Source organism: Apostichopus japonicus, chromosome 17, assembly GCF_037975245.1.
Source record: "Apostichopus japonicus isolate 1M-3 chromosome 17, ASM3797524v1, whole genome shotgun sequence".
Classification (NCBI taxonomy): domain Eukaryota; kingdom Metazoa; phylum Echinodermata; class Holothuroidea; order Aspidochirotida; family Stichopodidae; genus Apostichopus; species Apostichopus japonicus.
Genome location: NC_092577.1, coordinates 17,674,630 through 17,691,897, shown reverse-complemented (window position 1 = coordinate 17,691,897; position 17,268 = coordinate 17,674,630). Strand labels below are relative to the sequence as shown.

The window sequence follows — 17,268 nt, the reverse complement described above, 5'->3', positions numbered from 1 at the left end:
ATTATCCTCTCTGGAATGGAATTCCAGGTGCTGATGGCTCGATTGCTAGGAAGACGAAGACGATTGTTTTGACGTGTGTGATAATTGTGAAGTAGGGAATTCTGAACGAATAATTAGGTAAGAGATTGTTGAAGAAGCGACAGGTGAAGGTTACAATATTAACTTTGAATATGTCATTTCATTTTAACAAGTTAAGAGACTTACAAAGTGCACTGGTGTGTTTGCGGAATACGTAATATGTCTGATAGTTGGTTTTTGGAGAACATATAACTTTGTTAAAGTGGAGTTACTAGTGCCCGACCAAGCAAGACTACAGTAGCAGAGATGGGGATAAATCGATTATGGGGATAAACCGATTATTCCAACACCCTTAGCAACTTGTGAACACAGGTGAGAAGTATGTTCATGCCAATTAAGCTTTGAGTCAATAAGAACACCACGAAATTAACACTGGTAGCAGCTTCAAGTGGGTGGTTATTGCTGATATAACTAAAGTTGGGGTTTTGAGTATGAGGCATGTTAAATACCATATAGTTTGTTTTGATAACATTAAGCCGAAGCTTTTTTGAAGCTAACCAATCAGAGTATAACACAGTTGTATTTATACTCTCGTCCATATAGTCTTGAACATACTGGTAACGCTGCTTTTGGCTAAGATCATGTTTAGTATCTGTACCCTTTCGAGGGGAATGATGACGCACACCCGGCGATGATGACACAGTGACAGTCTCGATGCAAGAGGACTGGGGTTGAGAGCGGATCAGTCGTTCGGTAGTTTGGTGTTTCGTGCCCAGGTTCTTTCCTGGGCGACTTTTTCTTAAAAAGTACACAAGTTCACCGCACCGCAAGCAGTACTCGATGCAAGCAGTACTCGACTTTTTCTTAAAAAGTATCTTTGTCTTTGGATCCCGCATGGCGGGTGACGTTAAAAGCACATGTGTCTTTGAAGAAAAATACTGGTGTCGTCTGCAAACATCACTATTGAAGATTTAGATTAAATTGTGGTTATGTTGTTCATGTAGATGACAAAGAATAGTGGCCCAAGAATGGAACCTTGGGGAACACCAGAAGAGATAGTTTTCTTGCTGTCAAATAACTTTTCATCCAGGATCCTTACTCAGGGTACTCTCTTGTGTAGCTTGAGAGCCTATTAATGCTGCTGGGCGCCGTATTGCACCCTTGAAGACTCCCTCCAGCGTTTCCCCGACGACTGCTGAAATAGATCCAACAACCGTTTCTGCACCAGCTTGGGGTTAGATGCACCCCAGAACTCACGCAACATGTTCCCCAGGTTCGCTTAAAATGCAGCCTGGGACAAACTGGGACAGTCTCAGCCAAATTGCACTGCCTGGTGCAGACGGTCCTCCATCCGGGCCAGGTACTCCGAAGGCTTCTCCCTGTCCCTTGGTATGTGTCCTTGAACATTGACAGCATAGGCCACGCCGAAAGCCGCACCTAGCTAGCTAAGTAGCTCCGAAGCACCGACGCAAGACCCCAGAGTTTGGGCTGTCTTCTTATAGATGCTGAGCACAGGGGCGCAAGACTCTCTGCTAGTCGGGACCCCTTGTCTCCCTCTAAGAGCCCAGGATACTCCACCATCTGCTGGGCATGCTGCAACCAGTTACTAAAGAGTATTTCCCCATTGGGGAGGGGATACTAACCTGAGAAAGTCAGGAGTCGCCAATAGCTACCCCATGCCCTGCATTCACCTTCTCTATCTTGTGGATATGCACCACCTTGTACATTGTCTGGGACGTCTAAAACTTTAAGGTCCGCACGGGTCTTATTGTGTTTCTTAAGAAACTGCTTTAGTTTCTCAGAGAATTCCTCATCTCCCAGGGTGATATAAGCTGATGGAAAGACTTATGTGAATTAAGATGATGGAAAGACCCGAGTTTTGACACACAAAAATCGACATTCGAACTTGCCAAAGTTCACTTCACAATGGGAACGACACAACAAATTGCACATGATAGTACATTTTCCCGCCAAATCAACAGTGTAAATACCCAGGAAATGTGGGCGGAGTAAGCATTGACTAATTACAGTATTGACGAAAGAAGTTTTACCGTCGAAAGTTAGGATTGGTTGCCTTTTTAATAAAATGTTATCGTAAACACGAACATAAGCGACTATGGATACTTTTCCTACTGTATATGTAGCGTTTCTATTTTTCACTCCTGCCACGATGCCGTCAAAAAGTGCTCCTAAAAGAGCACAAAAAGTGCTCCACAGGCCCCTGAGGTATTGAACGGGCACTGACAGATTCGGATCGACCTGAAACAGGACATTCCCTCCTTCCTGTTTATTGCAGGGCATAAAGCCCACGTGCGGTGTCCCGGTCAGCCCGTACCTGCTTCAGGTGTGGGGAGACCGGGCACGAAGCCAAGGACTGCCCGAACAAAAAATGTGCGCGCTGCCTTCGTCTTGGGCATGATAGCAGCGCTTGCCCGAACGAGGTTGTGTGCTCACTCTGTGGGAAGGAGGGACATGTCTTTCGCGCTTGTCCCTCCTCATCTGTCTCTAGGACTAAGAGTGGGGTTAAGTCAAGTTCCGACGCACCTACGAGGGGAGAGGAATCTGGTGGTGTTTTACCCTCCCCTGCACCTGGTTCACCCTCCCGGTCGTTGCAGACCCCAACCCCGTGCCCGCACCGAGAAAAACACCGGCTTCCCCATCAACTCGTCCAAATCCGTCCCCAGTCCGGCGCCGATATCGCCAGATCTGGAGGCTTTGTCTGACGGAGACTCGGTTGTCATCGAGTCTCCGTAGGCTCTGTCTGATAGCGACTCCGGAGACTCGGTGATCATCGAGCCGATACGTGCCACTGGGACGAGCTGGTACGAAGAGATGGGGGAACCCTCTCTAAAAAGGTCGGCTCCAAGTCACGACTCAAACGACGATATGTCGTTTAGGGCGCGCTTGAAGCTTACGGAATCGTCGTCGGCGTAGTTTTGCCTCATTGCCTTCTCATGGCCCATACACTTTCAGATGCCACTTTGAACGTGAATGGCATGAGGGATCATCGCAAGGGCAGTCGCATTTTCCACTAGTGTAAGTCAATGGAGGTCGACTGCGTTTTCCTGCAAGAAGCACACATTTTGGAAGTTGTCCCTCTATGGGCTTATGAGTGGGGTGGTGGGCTGCATGCTTCATCTGGTTCGTCTTCATCCTGTGGCACTATTTATCCTTCTGTCACCCTGTCAGTCGGGTTTTGTCACTAGGGTGGAGACGGACCACGAGGGCCGATTGGTTTGCATTCTATTCAAGTATTTACAGGGTAATATCTCCTTTTGTACTGTGTATGCTCCCAATTCGTCTTCTGCTAGACGAGATTTTTTTAACACGCTGCCTTCCTTTGTTCCTGCTAGTGCACCATGTGTCATGGTCGGGGACTTTAACCGTGTCCCAGACCCGGGTCTTGACAGACTCGGGGCTTCTATGTCTGCTGGTCCTGACGCTGGGATCACAGAATTGGACAGATTCACTTCGGCACACCTTTTAGCCGATGCCTGGAGGCATATGCACCCGTGTAGTACGGTGTATACGTGGGTGAGGCCCAACGGAGAAGATGCCTCCAGGACAGATCGAGTGTATGCGCCCGTAAGTTTTAAATTTTCGGCTTGCGAGACGCTGAGCTGTCCGCTCTCTGACCATGACACTGTAGTAGCACGTTTTGTTTTGCCTTCTATTTTCCCGATCGGGCGGGGCTTATGGAAGCGTAACTGTCAGATTCTTGGCGAGGCAGAGTTCCGCCAAGGTTTCGAAACCAGGTACAAAGGATGGCAAACATTGAAGCCGGCCTTTGCCTCTACATCCCAAATGGTGGGATGATGTCAAGTTGCGCATCAAACGCTACGCAATTCTGTATTGCGTGACCCGCGCACGACGGCGGAGAGAAAAATTCTCGAAGCTGTGCGCGGAGGTGAAGTTTGGCAACCCCTCGGCTGTCATCGCTTAGCAGACTTATCTAGATGAAAGGTACCACGGTGCCCGCGTCAGGGCCCGTGTCGAAGCGGTTGAGGCCGAGGAGCGCCCTTCACTGAGGTTTTACCAGTCCGTTAGCTCATCGGCGGGTGACAGACGAGTCGCATCAGTGCGCGCTACTGATGGGACCGTGGTTACCGACCCTCACGGCATTGTCCGCGTGTACAAAGAGTATTATTCGAGTTTGCTTACGCGTGGCAATGTCAACATGTCGGCACAGGTCGAATTATTGAGGGGAATCTCAAAAACTGTTCCCCATGAGGTCAATGATATTTGGGGGGGGGCGGAATAACCACTGTTGGGCTTTAGAAGGCGCTTTCGAAGATGAAGAATGGCAAGTCCCCGGGTTCGGACGGGCTTCCGAGGGAGTTCTATCGAACCTTCTGGGCTATAATCGGACCCGACATCAAAGCCGTCTTCGAAGACGCCTTCCAAAACAAAACGGACTTTTAAACGAAAGTTAGCGTCTTGGTATGATTACTTTGCTGCCCAAGCTTGGCGACCCATTGGATCCTCATAACAAGCGCCCGATCACCTTGTTAAATGTGGACTACAAGTTGCTGGCATATGCTTTGTGCAACCGCCTTGCACTGGCTATGCCGCACCTTGTTGGTGATCTCCAGACTTGTGCAGTGAAGGGTCATTGCATCCAGCAGAACTTGTGGTTGATGCGCGACTTGACTGACTTTGTTATTGAGCGTGATCTGCCATGTGCATTGGTCTCTCTTGACCAGCAGAAGGCCTTTGACATGGTGGATCGCGGTTTTTTAATGAATGTATTGGAGAAGTTTCAGTTGCACCCAAATTTTCGTAAATGGATTTCGGTTTTGTATCAGGAATGTTTCAGTTCTGTAGTTGTAAATGGGTTTTGTTGAGAGGTTTTTAACGTAGAGAGGGGGGTGCGCCAGGGGTGCCCTCTGTCTCCAGTACTTTATGTTTTGTTTAGCGAGTACCTCTCCCGTCTTTTGGAAAGGGACCCGATACTTGTTCCATTCGTTGTGCCAGGGGGTGCCAAAGTGAAATGCGTTCAATATGCAGATGACGTCACGTGTTTTGTTTCGAGTCTGGGCCCCTTTCGTGCCCTCTCGCAGGATTTATCTATTGAGAGAGCTACCGGGGCGAAGTTGAATCCGGACAAGACAAAGGGCCTTCGCCTTGGTAGCTGGAGAAACAGAGACTTACCCTTCAGTGCATCGTGGTCGGATCAGAATATCAACATTAATGGTAACTGCTTCGGCTACGATGCACCTTGTGATGTCACCTGGAACGAGAGGGCTTAAGGTATTTGAGAGCAAGCTCGAAACCTTTGGCACCCACTGGCTTTCGATCTTGGGGAAAATCACCGTCATTAATCGTTTTGTCTCGCCCATCTTGTGGTACCCGGGCGCGGCGTACCCAATTCCGCGTCGCGTCCTGGTGCGGTTGGAGAGGGCGTTTTTTCCATTCATTTGGTCGGGTGGTACAGAGCTTGTCGAGAGGGCGATATTGTACCAAAAACTGGAGAAGGGGGCTAGGGGGGCTTCATCTGGCAAGTAAATTGACCTTTTTGTTATTTAAGCAATTGTTTGTAGCGGTAAATGACCCAGGGTGGCCTTGTTCATATGTGTACGTTTTTGGGGCGTGTTGCACTTGCGTCGATGGGTTCCGGCGCTGTTTAGCAACAGAGAACCGCATAGTAGTACACCAAGCAGGGTGGTGCGTGTCATTTGCTCCGCTCGTATTAAGTTGCCCCCTCTTGACCTGTCACGGCCGGCCCTCGTTCACAGTTCCTTGCGGGATAGAGCCTTGAATGCAATTTTTGTACAGGGACGTTATCCTGCCGAAGTATGGCGTTCGGTGCATTCAAGGCTAAATGGTTGCAGGCTCCGTGATCTTGCATGGAGGATTGGTGACCAATCTGAAAAGGTGTCATTGGCGATTGGGTGATGGACTGTGTCCGAGGACCGGCTGTGACAGCTTAGAGAGTACTGCCCATGTTTGTTGGCATTGTTCCTTTGTTTTATGCTTGTGGGGAGTTTCAGACCTGGACCGACCGCTTAACGGGAGACCGTTCCTGGTCGGTAGGACAGGTTTTTTTTTATATGGGGCAGATCCTCCAGTTTGTTCTGTTGCTGTGTTGCAGCGTATTATTTCTGTTTATTCTGTTGTGAAAAACTTGTTGGAGGAAAAGATGTGATGTTGTTTTTAGGGGGGAATTTGCCAGTTGGCAGGCAGTCTTGGAGGCGGTGAAGTCTGACATTCGCCTTGAAATTGAAGGCGATTTCGCCGTTTATCTGGGGCTGCCTTTTTTGGACGGTGGTGTGCTGGGGAGGGGTGTTTCGTTTCGCTACGTGCTGGTCGTCCTTTTGTGGTTTTTTGAATGTTTCAGTGGGTGGTTGGGCGTTTTGTCTCTGCAGGTCGGCGGGCGTATGTATTTTTTTTTTGGCTCGCTTGACCTGAGTTTCGTTTGTCAGAATGGGATGGTTCGATAGTGGCGTTTGGCCGTGACGTTTTGTATCCCGCATGGCGGGTCACGTAAAAAGCAAAAAATATTTCGGAATGCAGTGTATTGCTTTTTCCACAAGGGCCATTGCTGGTTATTTTCTATTGAAAGTACCCAGCAAGCAAGCCGAAGTCGGCCCGACGGCGGCCCGGCTTCGGCACCGAAGTCGGCCCGACGGCGGCTACCGCCGGCGGGCCGCCGTAGATTTGGCAGACGGCAAGTCGGCGGACCGCGGGCCACCGGCGGGCCGCCGGCGGCTCAAGGCTGGCCCGCCGGCGGCTCAAAGCAGGCCCACCGGCGGCTGGCCGACGGCAAATCAGCAGCCCTGGGGTGGCACGCCGCTGGACCGCCCGCAATTCGAGGCTCGTCCACAGTCGTATACTGAGTGTATTGTCGGTGGTATGCCGATGTCTTTCAATTATTTTTTTCTCCCATTTATACTTTATATTTATACTGAGACCCGGCTGTAATAGTCAAATAGATTATTTTCAAAAGTTGTGACGGTTGATGAAATATGGAATTCGCATTACATTTCCAGCTGGAAACTAGTCACTGCATGTGTGTAGATTTAAGTGGGACATTTTCGAAAAGTTTTTTAATTGAATATCCAGAAACACTGTAGGGGACAACAAAACTTTTAGAAGTTTGTATTCCAGATATAACGACAGTTAAGTGAAACCAAAATTTTAATAAAAACATAAGACAAGGAGCATTGAAATAACATTGTCACAATTTATTAATTTAATGCATTTTCCTTTAATTACCAGATGTTTTAGCCATTTATGAACAATTAACTTTAATTATTTGATAAAGCCACAGAATGAAGCAAAAGAGTGAAGCAAATTTATCAAAACACTTGCCATCATAATATCTAATGAAGACGCCCACAGTGCGCCGAAATAGAAACAGTGTAGAAAGGAACAATGCGCTCGGCGTTCCCTCCACTTTTTGCTTAATTATACTGTGGACCATCACAAAGCTGTTTCAACAAGAATAAAGCAAAATCAGTACATTATATGTTGACTTTGCAACCGGATTGATATGATATGAGAAAACATGTTTTTACAAACGGAACCTTTCACCCTCCCTGCCGTACCCCCCCCCCCCCCGGCCACCACTTATTTGGTAATACAGGGACACCAATTTGTTATTTTTTATACCAGGGCATTAATATCAGGGACTTTGGAGAACTTGAACCCTTTGCTCGGAATATCATGATCATTCCGTACCTCGCATTGTTGGCCTTTACATCTCATTATGAGCTAGAGTTTCGTTAAATACACATGTAATTAAACAATACTACGACTGAAGAGTATTTCTCTTGAGGGAAAACTCAGTATAACAACCAAATATTCTTACAAAAAGTATCATAGGGGAGAGATACAGTATATGCAATAATTGGACGTACTGGTGATAAATCTTGACTAGTGGTTAAATATGTAAAATACTACCAAAAGGATGAGCCAAAATATATGACCATATTGCATGGTAAGCATGCATTTGCATATATCGTAGCAATTAAACTGCACAAATTGAGATTTCAATTGCATGAAGTGAGTCCATGGCTGTAACTGACGTGAGGAACATAGTAGATTCTGCAATACAAGAAAATTATGAAGAGTGTAACAATGTAAGTGTAACAGTTTAATATATCTGCAGAAATAAAAGCCATGTATACATGGCTTTTATTTCTGCAGATATATTAAACTGCCGAAGGATACAGCTATAACGAAAGGTTATTCCTCCTGTTCAGAGCCAAACTGAACGTCGAAGTGGCGTTGTTGTCTTGCCTTACGTCCCCCCTCTCTATCAGAGGCTCCTTTAAAGAACTTTACAAATTCCCTTTGTATTTCCACTGCAGTGGAGTTGGAAGTTGGTTGGTTCTTCCTTATAGCTTCTACAGTTAAAAAAAAAAGAAAGTCAAAAAGAAACCTTTTAGTTCCTTACATTGAAAGAACATGCAGGTAAGTTCTTCATAATAATACATCGTTTGTGTATATTTTAGAGAAAAGGGAACTTCGTCCTTTTAATATGAACTCCAACCATGAAACCAGCAAATTCCAGGTAGTTTTCCTGAGTGTGTGAGCCACGAGTTTCGCGCCCCATGTTGCAGCTCCCACGTACCGGAGCACGTTCGTCAGTTCATTTGCGGGCTTTAGGGTATTCTGTATTGGCCCCAAATTATAGCATGATATAATCTTAGTATTGAAGGTGAAGCATATATGAATTAAGTCTCTGCCGAAGATATCTTGGTATACAATTATCAACTAATAGCCTTATCTAATATGCATATCATAATAGGCCTAAGTGCTTGTCTACTGAATTTTTCTTGGCCGTGGATCTGTCCGTTATCAATCGAAAGCGATGCCGGGGACGTTCTCGTTACAATAAAGCAAATAGATACGGGAAAATAGCTTTGCAAAAAGTAAGGCGTACATAATGTAAAGTAAGCAAATATTCAACAAATTGTACGAACTTTCTAAAACTTTTCGAAGGAACAGGTCCTTAAACGCCAACTTCTCCCCTTGACCTGTCCAATTAGTGCATTTGGCTACATTATTTTGGATCAATTCCTGCAGCATCCTCCTTACTGCTACAGGCAAGATCTGCCCACCTACTGACGACAGTGTCAAAATCTGGAAGAAAACAGTTGTGAATCTTTGAGTCTTCATGGAAGCCAGAATTTTCTGAGGACTGCGTTATGCTCCAACTAGCTTCAACTTGACGTTTTTTCCAGCATGCTTATTTTACACCAGAAACGTGCACGAGACAGTGAGTGATACAATCTACCATAAATCAATAGCTTATTCCACATCCTGTATTCGTCTAAAGTAATATTGCTCCAAATTATATCGTGAACTGTCCAACTTTGAATACCTGTTGTAAAAAAATAATGTCTATACGTACAACGACAACAACTACTTCTATGACTTCGCAAAAACAATGCAAGAAGTCATGCCGTTACTATCGAGTAACGATTACTTTACTGTGCAGGCACTACAATTTTCAAGGTTCTACCATTGATAAGGTATGTATTACTGTAGTATAGGTTTTTCAATAGTATAGTGGAAGGTTCGGTAAATGACTAGGCTAATGTAGCTCAATTGACAAGGTTTACTAAATCAGACCTGTCAACCTGTTTGACCCCCAAAATAGGGAGAATAACATTTTTCATGGCCAAAAAATAGGGAGCACAAGGGGAAAATCGGGAGGTTGGTCATTTTCAACTGAAATGATATAAATACTCCTAAATATGTATAGGCCCTAGTCTACTTATGCAATACAGTGAGAGAATCTTCCAATCAGTGTTTCTTGTTGTAGTTTGCAGCAGCTGACTTCGCTTTCTACAGGGTTTCTTTAGTAGGCTTCCATTTGAAACAGGGAACAGTGGACTCTGGGTACTGTAACTTCATGGCTAGTATGCTAGATAGTCCCATCAAGCTTGAGACTTAACCGACTGTCTGTCTTGTTCTTGCGAACTACACTCAATAGCCTTTCCTGTTCAGCGTTACTGTGGGAATTACTAAGCATAGGACTAATTGTTGGCTATTTTCAGAAATGTCGCAAGTGATGAAACATTAAAAAACCGGGAGAATAGAATATGAAACCGGGAGATGCGGGTAAAAACCTGGAGTCTCCCGGTAAAACCGGGAGAGTTGACGAGTCTGCTAAATACTTCATAATTGACGCACCCTCGTTATTTGCTAAGCTATATTAGTAAGTGGTAAGTTCTTATTTCATACAGTACAACCTATTTATTTATATATAGTGTATGTATTTTTCCTTCTTACATAGGACAAAGTATGGGCAATTACCAAACGTTTCTCCACATTAAAATCAGTCCGGGCAAGTTCATCCAGAGCTGTCAGAAGTGGAACAGATGAAAGGGGCAAGTTTACATCATCTGGCAGTTCCTCCAAATCCAAATGGGAGGTCTTAAGGGATTGAATTAAATGGGAATTTGCAACTGTTTGGCGCTTCAGGTCCCTTACTTCAGCTTTTATTTCTGCCAAAATCATAAGGATCTTCTTCTGAGTTGCTGTTAAGAGACAAAATCAGAGAAAGTTTCGTTAAAGCAACATCAGATGTTAAAAGTAGTCACTTTGAAGTGGAAGTGCAATGTGAGAATAGCAGACTGGTACTGTATATACATTGCATTCCCTGGCACAGAAGTACAGTAATTAAGAAAAAGAGAGAAATATTTAGCCTTAGTAAACAGTAACTGGAGTAATAGTTTGCATGGTTGCCACATTACCAGTCACCAAGGCTTGGTCAGCAGGTCAAAGAAATGTGCATTATAGCAGTACTTGAACCTTTGCAAATGCAGATCATGTACAATGCTTTGTTTAAATTTACGTTACTACACACCATTAACAATCAAATCTGGGGTTGACATGGGAGATATGTTCCGACTGGACCCTGCTAGTGACTGGGTAGACCCGGTAGAGTGCCTTGCACTTAGTGGTGATACGACAGCATCAGGAAAATTTTGCCTCTGTGATTGAGGATTTATATTGGAGGTCAATGGCGTTGTGAGGGGAACCAATGGCTGAATCGGTGGAGGCAGGGTGAAATTCTCAGCTTCTTCTTCTGTGTCGTCAGAGGAAGACACATACCGGCGATTTTGCCTATGAGTATGAAAAGGAAATAGACATTGAGTAAGTACATCACAGATACCATAACATACCTTTACCATAACATCCATGTTGAGAGTATTGTGTCTGATTTGAACATATGGGATTTTTATGTCCGATATGATTTAAGCTGATTATAGGTCAATTTAAATATGGAGCTAGAGTTCATAAAATATTACTGAACTTTCTGAGTTTCATACTTGTTAAGTCAGTAAGGATGGCACTTTTGGTTTAAGTTGTTTGAGTGAGACTGTACTGTATGTTCACTGTCAGCATCTCTATGAGAAAGATCAATGATGGTAATTTTGGAATGTACAGTATAACCTGCATTTATTTTTGTAGCAGTTTTGCTTGGTATATTGAAATCGAACATTAGCATATTTATATATTGGACACTTACAACTTCCTGCGCTTTGATGGCCTCTCATCTTCATTTTCAGTAGCTAAGTCTGAAGTCTCCTCAGCCCTTGTCAATAAGATCATTGCCCGTGCATAGGAACCTGAAGAAATGAAACAATTGAAAACAATCTTGATAGTGGGCATTTGTGATGAACTAGTAAACTACTGTACACTATACAGTGGTATGGTCCTATCTGTAAATGAAAGGTTTTAATCTCGTACAGAACACACATGTACAGAAAGATACACTTTTCTCAGTTTCAACATTTACGTCGTGGAGATTTACAACACTATACAGTGAGATACTGTGGTCTCGCACCTTGATCCATCAAAGTAACCACAAAACATAATGTTATTGAAAGAAACATTGTTATTGCAAATCATTTTACACTTTCATTTGAATTAATTGTGTTTACAATACCTGTTGTTGACAGAACCCGAATGGTATGTCTCGTCCAAGATGCTTGCGGGGCTTCCACTGACTTGACTGCCTTCTCAAACCTTGTAGAGAAGATTTATATGGTGGCCAGAAGCATTCTCTTTCGCCAGTTCTCCATTGCGATGGAATGACTCCTACACCGTCTTCACCAGCAAAGGCAACAACCAAGAAAGTTTGAGTATCAGACATGCTGAAAGACAGTAATCATGATAATGAATAGCCATGATCAGGTACGGTACAAATTCAAAAATGGAGGAGTGGCACTACCACAAAGCTTTTCTTCCGAGGAATAAGGACATATTTTTCCAGGATACTTGAGATTGGAGCATACTCTAGTTTCCCACTGAGTAATTTGATCTTGAATATGCCAAGTTTGGTGCAATCCAGTGGATATGTGAAAAAATTTTCTTTGTGACAAAACTTTTCATATAAGATGAACTTGCTGCCATCGCTGACAAAGAAGTTTCTGGCAAGAACAATTTCTTCACCAATTTTAACACAGTTGTCCCCCATAGATATTTTGATAGTGCAATCTTGAAGGTTGAGTACTTTGTATTGTGAGGAAGTTACCATGGTCTCAGGAATCTGTCCACCATTGTGGGGCTGCTCAAAAAGTTCTTTGCTTTTAGTAGGAAATGCTACATGGTTTTCAGAAAGACGTCGAATAACTTGTTGTAAGGGGTAATTTGCATTCCTAACCATTCGTTTTATCTGTCCCAAATAACTTTCGAAAGGGAAACAGGATACATTGTCCAATGCACCATATTGTTGTACATCCTCTTTCAAATGCACAAGTCCATGTACATTGTATGTAATCATGTCATTGCCATAGAGAGTTGCATAGTGCTTGATGAAAGTAACAATTAACTGGTGACCAAGCTGAGAGTAACTGCTACAGTTGAATGGACTCAAATATATAAACATAGCAACAGATAAAAGCATGAAATTTTCATAAAATGGCTTTGGAATGATTCTGTAAAGAACAACTGGACCGGTGTACAAAAGAAATTGCCGAAGCTCTGTGGCTTTCCACCGTTGAAACTCATTCAGAGATCGAGGTTGGCGAGCAAATTCACGTGGTAGAGCACCATTCAACGATTGCAATTTTGCAGAAATTTCTCTGATAAGTTGAGGGCTCTGTCTTGTCTTTAGTGGACCTTTCAACCAAAGCTTTACCAGTCTGCGTGTCACTCCCAAACATACTAGGTGCATGTAGTCTAAAGGGAAGTTGGATACCATACCCAATGAAAGTTGGGATAGTGGAGTTTCCCCTAGATGATGATTTTCATCTAGCATATTTCTAAATGACTGGTCAGTGCGATGATCTTCTGTTTCTGGGAAAGTTACTTTGTTGATGTACACGCCTCTCTGAACACATCTTTCATAGCCGGAGTAGCCACTATGACCCTTGATGTTTTTGACCATGGCTCTTGCAGGGGCATCACATATCATTGCTGTCATAACCACTGTAAGCTTTTCTCCCTGAACTTGAATACCATTTTGCTCAACATTTTGGTAGTCTGCTACAAATTCATTCAAAAATTCCAAATCAGTTGGTTTCCTTTTGGTTTCCTCTCACATGCAGTGATCATACCTAATATGGGCCAAAACTGCGAGTTTGAGCTTTTGAATAGAGGTAAACCATCAATGTTTACATGCAACGTTATTGTTTTGTATTTACTACTTAGGGACTTTTGTCTTGAGTTCAGAATAGAGGTAATTCCATTCTCAATCCCAACATGGTAATATTCACCTCCTGAGACAATTGTTGTGTCCACTTTGGTTAGGGTCTTTTGGAAGGTCAGGATGGTCATTTTGAAGAATGACAAGGAGCTCAGAGAGTGAAGCATGAGAAATATTATACTTTGAGGCCCATTGCCCAAGCTCAATTTTCAGTGTGGAATTTATTTCATCACTTCCATCAATTTCACCATCTGAGTCAGAATATAGTTCATCAACATCTGAGTGAAAGGTCTGGAACAAATCACTGTCAACACCATCAGCAACATCATTTTCAGACAACTGTTCCAGTTGGTGCAACTGCTGCAGTTGGCTCCTTTTTTCCTTGATATGTAAAGATTTATCATTGTCCTTCCTGGTGTTATCTATTGGTCCAGAGAAATCATTTTGCCCGCAAGATTCATCTGATATTGTTTGTATGTAGTTTAACACTTCATCATTGATTTTTCTTCTCTTGGTGCGATATGATTGTGGACCATGATCCATGATGAGCTATCAGGGAGATAAACCAAGTTTGGAACAGTTACAGTACATACAGTATAGATTAGGTGGTGAATGTTTAGTTTAGTTTTGTAGAAAAAAGGATCAGGAAGGACAATTAAGTCCCCATCAAAGACCCTATTGGAGAGAAGGAACCGATACACAAAAAGGGACACCTGATTACAATGCTTAAAATGATTGTGTGAAGTTGTTTCAAAAATTTGCCTTGTTTCTGTATTACTTGTTGAAAACCAAATCCCAATTGCAAATTGTTCACCAGTATCCTTCAGTCTATTAGATAAGTAATAAGTGTAATGCATCATATATGTATTTATACCATGTCCATTTTAAATAAGCCTTTCTTCACTATTTTAGCTTCTTTATCTTATGGTTTCGAATGTTAAAATGTATATTTTAGTAACAGAAATTCAGTTAGCATTTGTTGATTGCCAAATTATTCGTTAAATAAAGGGGAGTTTTAACTTTACAACCTTTGCAAGCAATACTGTTTCTATGAATGTTATTTTTCAAGGTGTGAGTGCAGGAGGGAACTTTTCACATTAAGGCAAGTCCCATTCCATAGTCAAGGGTGGCTGAAAGCGGCTACAAATTACAACCCTTAAACGGGAAAGTCCTACTTCTAGAAGGAAAAAATGGTGTATGCCTTTTAGGCAGTTTGTCCCAATTCTTTTTGAAAAAAATTAACTGTGCTCAGTTGGCTGCCTAGATTTTTTCATATATATATATATCTGCATGTTTGGTGAAATACTTCAAGGTAGAACATTACTACAGTTTTAGCATATTCACTTGTGTTGAACTGTTTACAGTCAGTTCACGTACTGAGCCCAATAAGTAAAAATAGATGACCATATTTTGGACTATAGCATAACTCGTTTCAACATAGATTACGAATCCAATGGTTCGTTTGACAGAAATGTAGCCGAAATATCGAAGCGTGCTCTGGTCAGTTCCATTTCTTTTCAAAGCAGATCGCATTTTGCACGTACCTTGCGTGCATCTCCCACATTGACGTACTTCAGTGTTGTGCTGGTACTGTGTTAGGCCAGTTTAAAGGTTATTTTTTTACCGATAACAGTAGTGAATTTTGCATAATCTGTGATACATTCAAACATGCGAGTACGCATTTCGGTTTGACATAGATTAGGCGTACTGAAAGGATACAGTCTACATACGTTGTGTGTCGCATGTAGTAACTTTCCTGCTTAATTAAATCAGCGAGTCAAGCTGAATTATTCTAGGTCACGTTGGGCCTCTAAAGTCTGGCTAGGCTTTCGTACGCGATCAGATTTATGTTTAGATTTATGTTACACAGTTAGTAGGCCTAACGTGTCTAAGCTAGAGACAAACACACGGTCAAATAAGCTCGTGAGTTTAGGCCTTATATCAATGGGTTATTAATAGGCCGCATTTTCAGTGGTATACAGCAATTCACGACGAGTATGTACCATACCCTGTCGAGAACTTTGACATGAATTTTAGCCTAGGCTTTAGACTAGGTAAGGCACTTTTAATCGATCCTGTGTAGGCTATTTAATAATATGTGGTAGGTCTAGCAGCAAGTACAGTAGGCCTAGTTGTTGTACTAGTCCTATTATTCTAGCCTTTGTAGTTCAAAGGCTATAGAATAGAACTAGTATTACCACTGTAGTCCTATGTACAAAACTTGCAAAAGTTGTATCATATTATTCAAAAGTTATATAAAGCTGGGGTTGGAGAAACCCAACTCTAGTTTGAATGGCCTAGAGTTATTGTACAATGCGCTCGATTTGTTTATTAGTTAGTATTATGAGTGTATATTAATTGGTATTACTGTACATGGAAAGAATGCTAGGAAGTAACAATCATGTCAGTATCATTATGTAGCCTAGGCAAAATATACAAAGTATTCTTATTGGAAGAAAAACATGAGCAAATAATGCTGGGTAGGCCTATAGTACAGTAATACAAAGTGGCTATTCTTACGACTAGTTGTAAGAATAATTTATAAATGCGCAGTTGCTTTAACATGGCTATTTTTACAATAGGAGTACTATTTTTACAACTAGGAGTAACAATAATTTCCGGTTAGGGTTAGGGTTACCCCTACTACATGCGCAGTTGCTTTATTTACTTTACTGTGTTTGAATTCGCAAATGTCGTAAGAATAGTTTATAAATAATTGTTACGACTAGTCGTAAGAATAGCCACGGCCATAGTTATATGTCATTGTTATTAGTATTAATGTTATGCAAGGCTGAAATTTGTTCAGATACCCAATCATGTCTATGCAGTAGGTAGGCAAGGCCTAGTAATAGGATGTTATATTCACCATATGCTGCTTTTAGTCTGAACATACTTCAAGTTTTTAAGAATTAATTTCTCAGGCTGAAACCTGTTTCATTGCACATGTAAGTTGTAATGCTGTACTGCTACTAATAACTGCTCAAAATTAAAATGGGCCCTGTACCCCTTACTGGTAGCCCTGGTCCAGGTGTACTCTAGTATAATTATACTGTCATCGGTTAGATGGGGAAGATCTATTTTCATGGTATTTATGTAGCTATAGGCTATGCCCTAAATGACTAGGTCTGACCTAACCCAGGTTTGGCTAAGCAGTATATATAAAGTCCAAGTTATATGCATTATGAAGCAAAGGATGTGCTAGTATAGTTAGAAGCCTGTGGTTGGTAAGTAGGCTATCAAAATTAAACATATCATATATAAAATTGAATTAAATAGCCTTTGCTACACCAGCATAAATATGCTTTATGCTAGGAATCAAGATGTATTGATACTTCAAAATTTGGTAAAATTACTTGGCTCATTATTGGGGATTTGTCTTGAGTATGGACCCATGTGCTACCCGCAGAGGGTGGACATCGTGTTAGGCTAGGCCATTTATGTTGGAAACTGGAGTGTCCATTAAAATATCATGGACTCATTTAATACTTCAAGATTGAGTATGAACAATGCCAATTCTAGGCTTACAAATAAAAAAAATTAGACTTCCATAGGCCTAACAACAACTTAAAATCAAAGGAACATAAACATCACGATTTCTTTGTGGGCGATATTGCAGGCCACATATGTTGAAAACTGGAGTGTTC

General features: G+C 42.4%; 1 protein-coding gene across 1 annotated transcript; it reads right to left on the bottom strand.

Moving 5' to 3' along the window:
• Window positions 1–6,748: 6,748 nt before the first annotated feature.
• LOC139984904 (uncharacterized) lies at window positions 6,749–12,005 on the bottom strand. Its single transcript, XM_071999031.1, has 6 exons — window positions 11,924–12,005; window positions 11,504–11,603; window positions 10,838–11,097; window positions 10,285–10,508; window positions 8,946–9,105; window positions 6,749–8,366 (listed from the first exon to the last, which is right to left on the bottom strand). Exons 2-6 carry the CDS (start codon window positions 11,584–11,586, stop codon window positions 8,206–8,208), a joined length of 888 nt encoding a protein of 295 aa, XP_071855132.1. The 5' UTR covers window positions 11,587–11,603; window positions 11,924–12,005; the 3' UTR covers window positions 6,749–8,205.
• Window positions 12,006–17,268: the final 5,263 nt, after the last annotated feature.

Excerpts from the sequence above, each read along its gene's own strand:
- LOC139984904 (XM_071999031.1), bottom strand. The coding sequence starts at position 11,586 with ATGATCTTATTGACAAGGGCTGAGGAGACTTCAGACTTAGCTACTGAA. Across the intron at positions 11,098-11,503 it reads CCATCAAAGCGCAGGAAGTT|GCAAAATCGCCGGTATGTGT; the intron begins GTAAGTGTCCAA and ends TCATACTCATAG. Across the intron at positions 8,367-8,945 it reads CCTTCGAAAAGTTTTAGAAA|AAGCTATAAGGAAGAACCAA; the intron begins GTTCGTACAATT and ends TTTTAACTGTAG.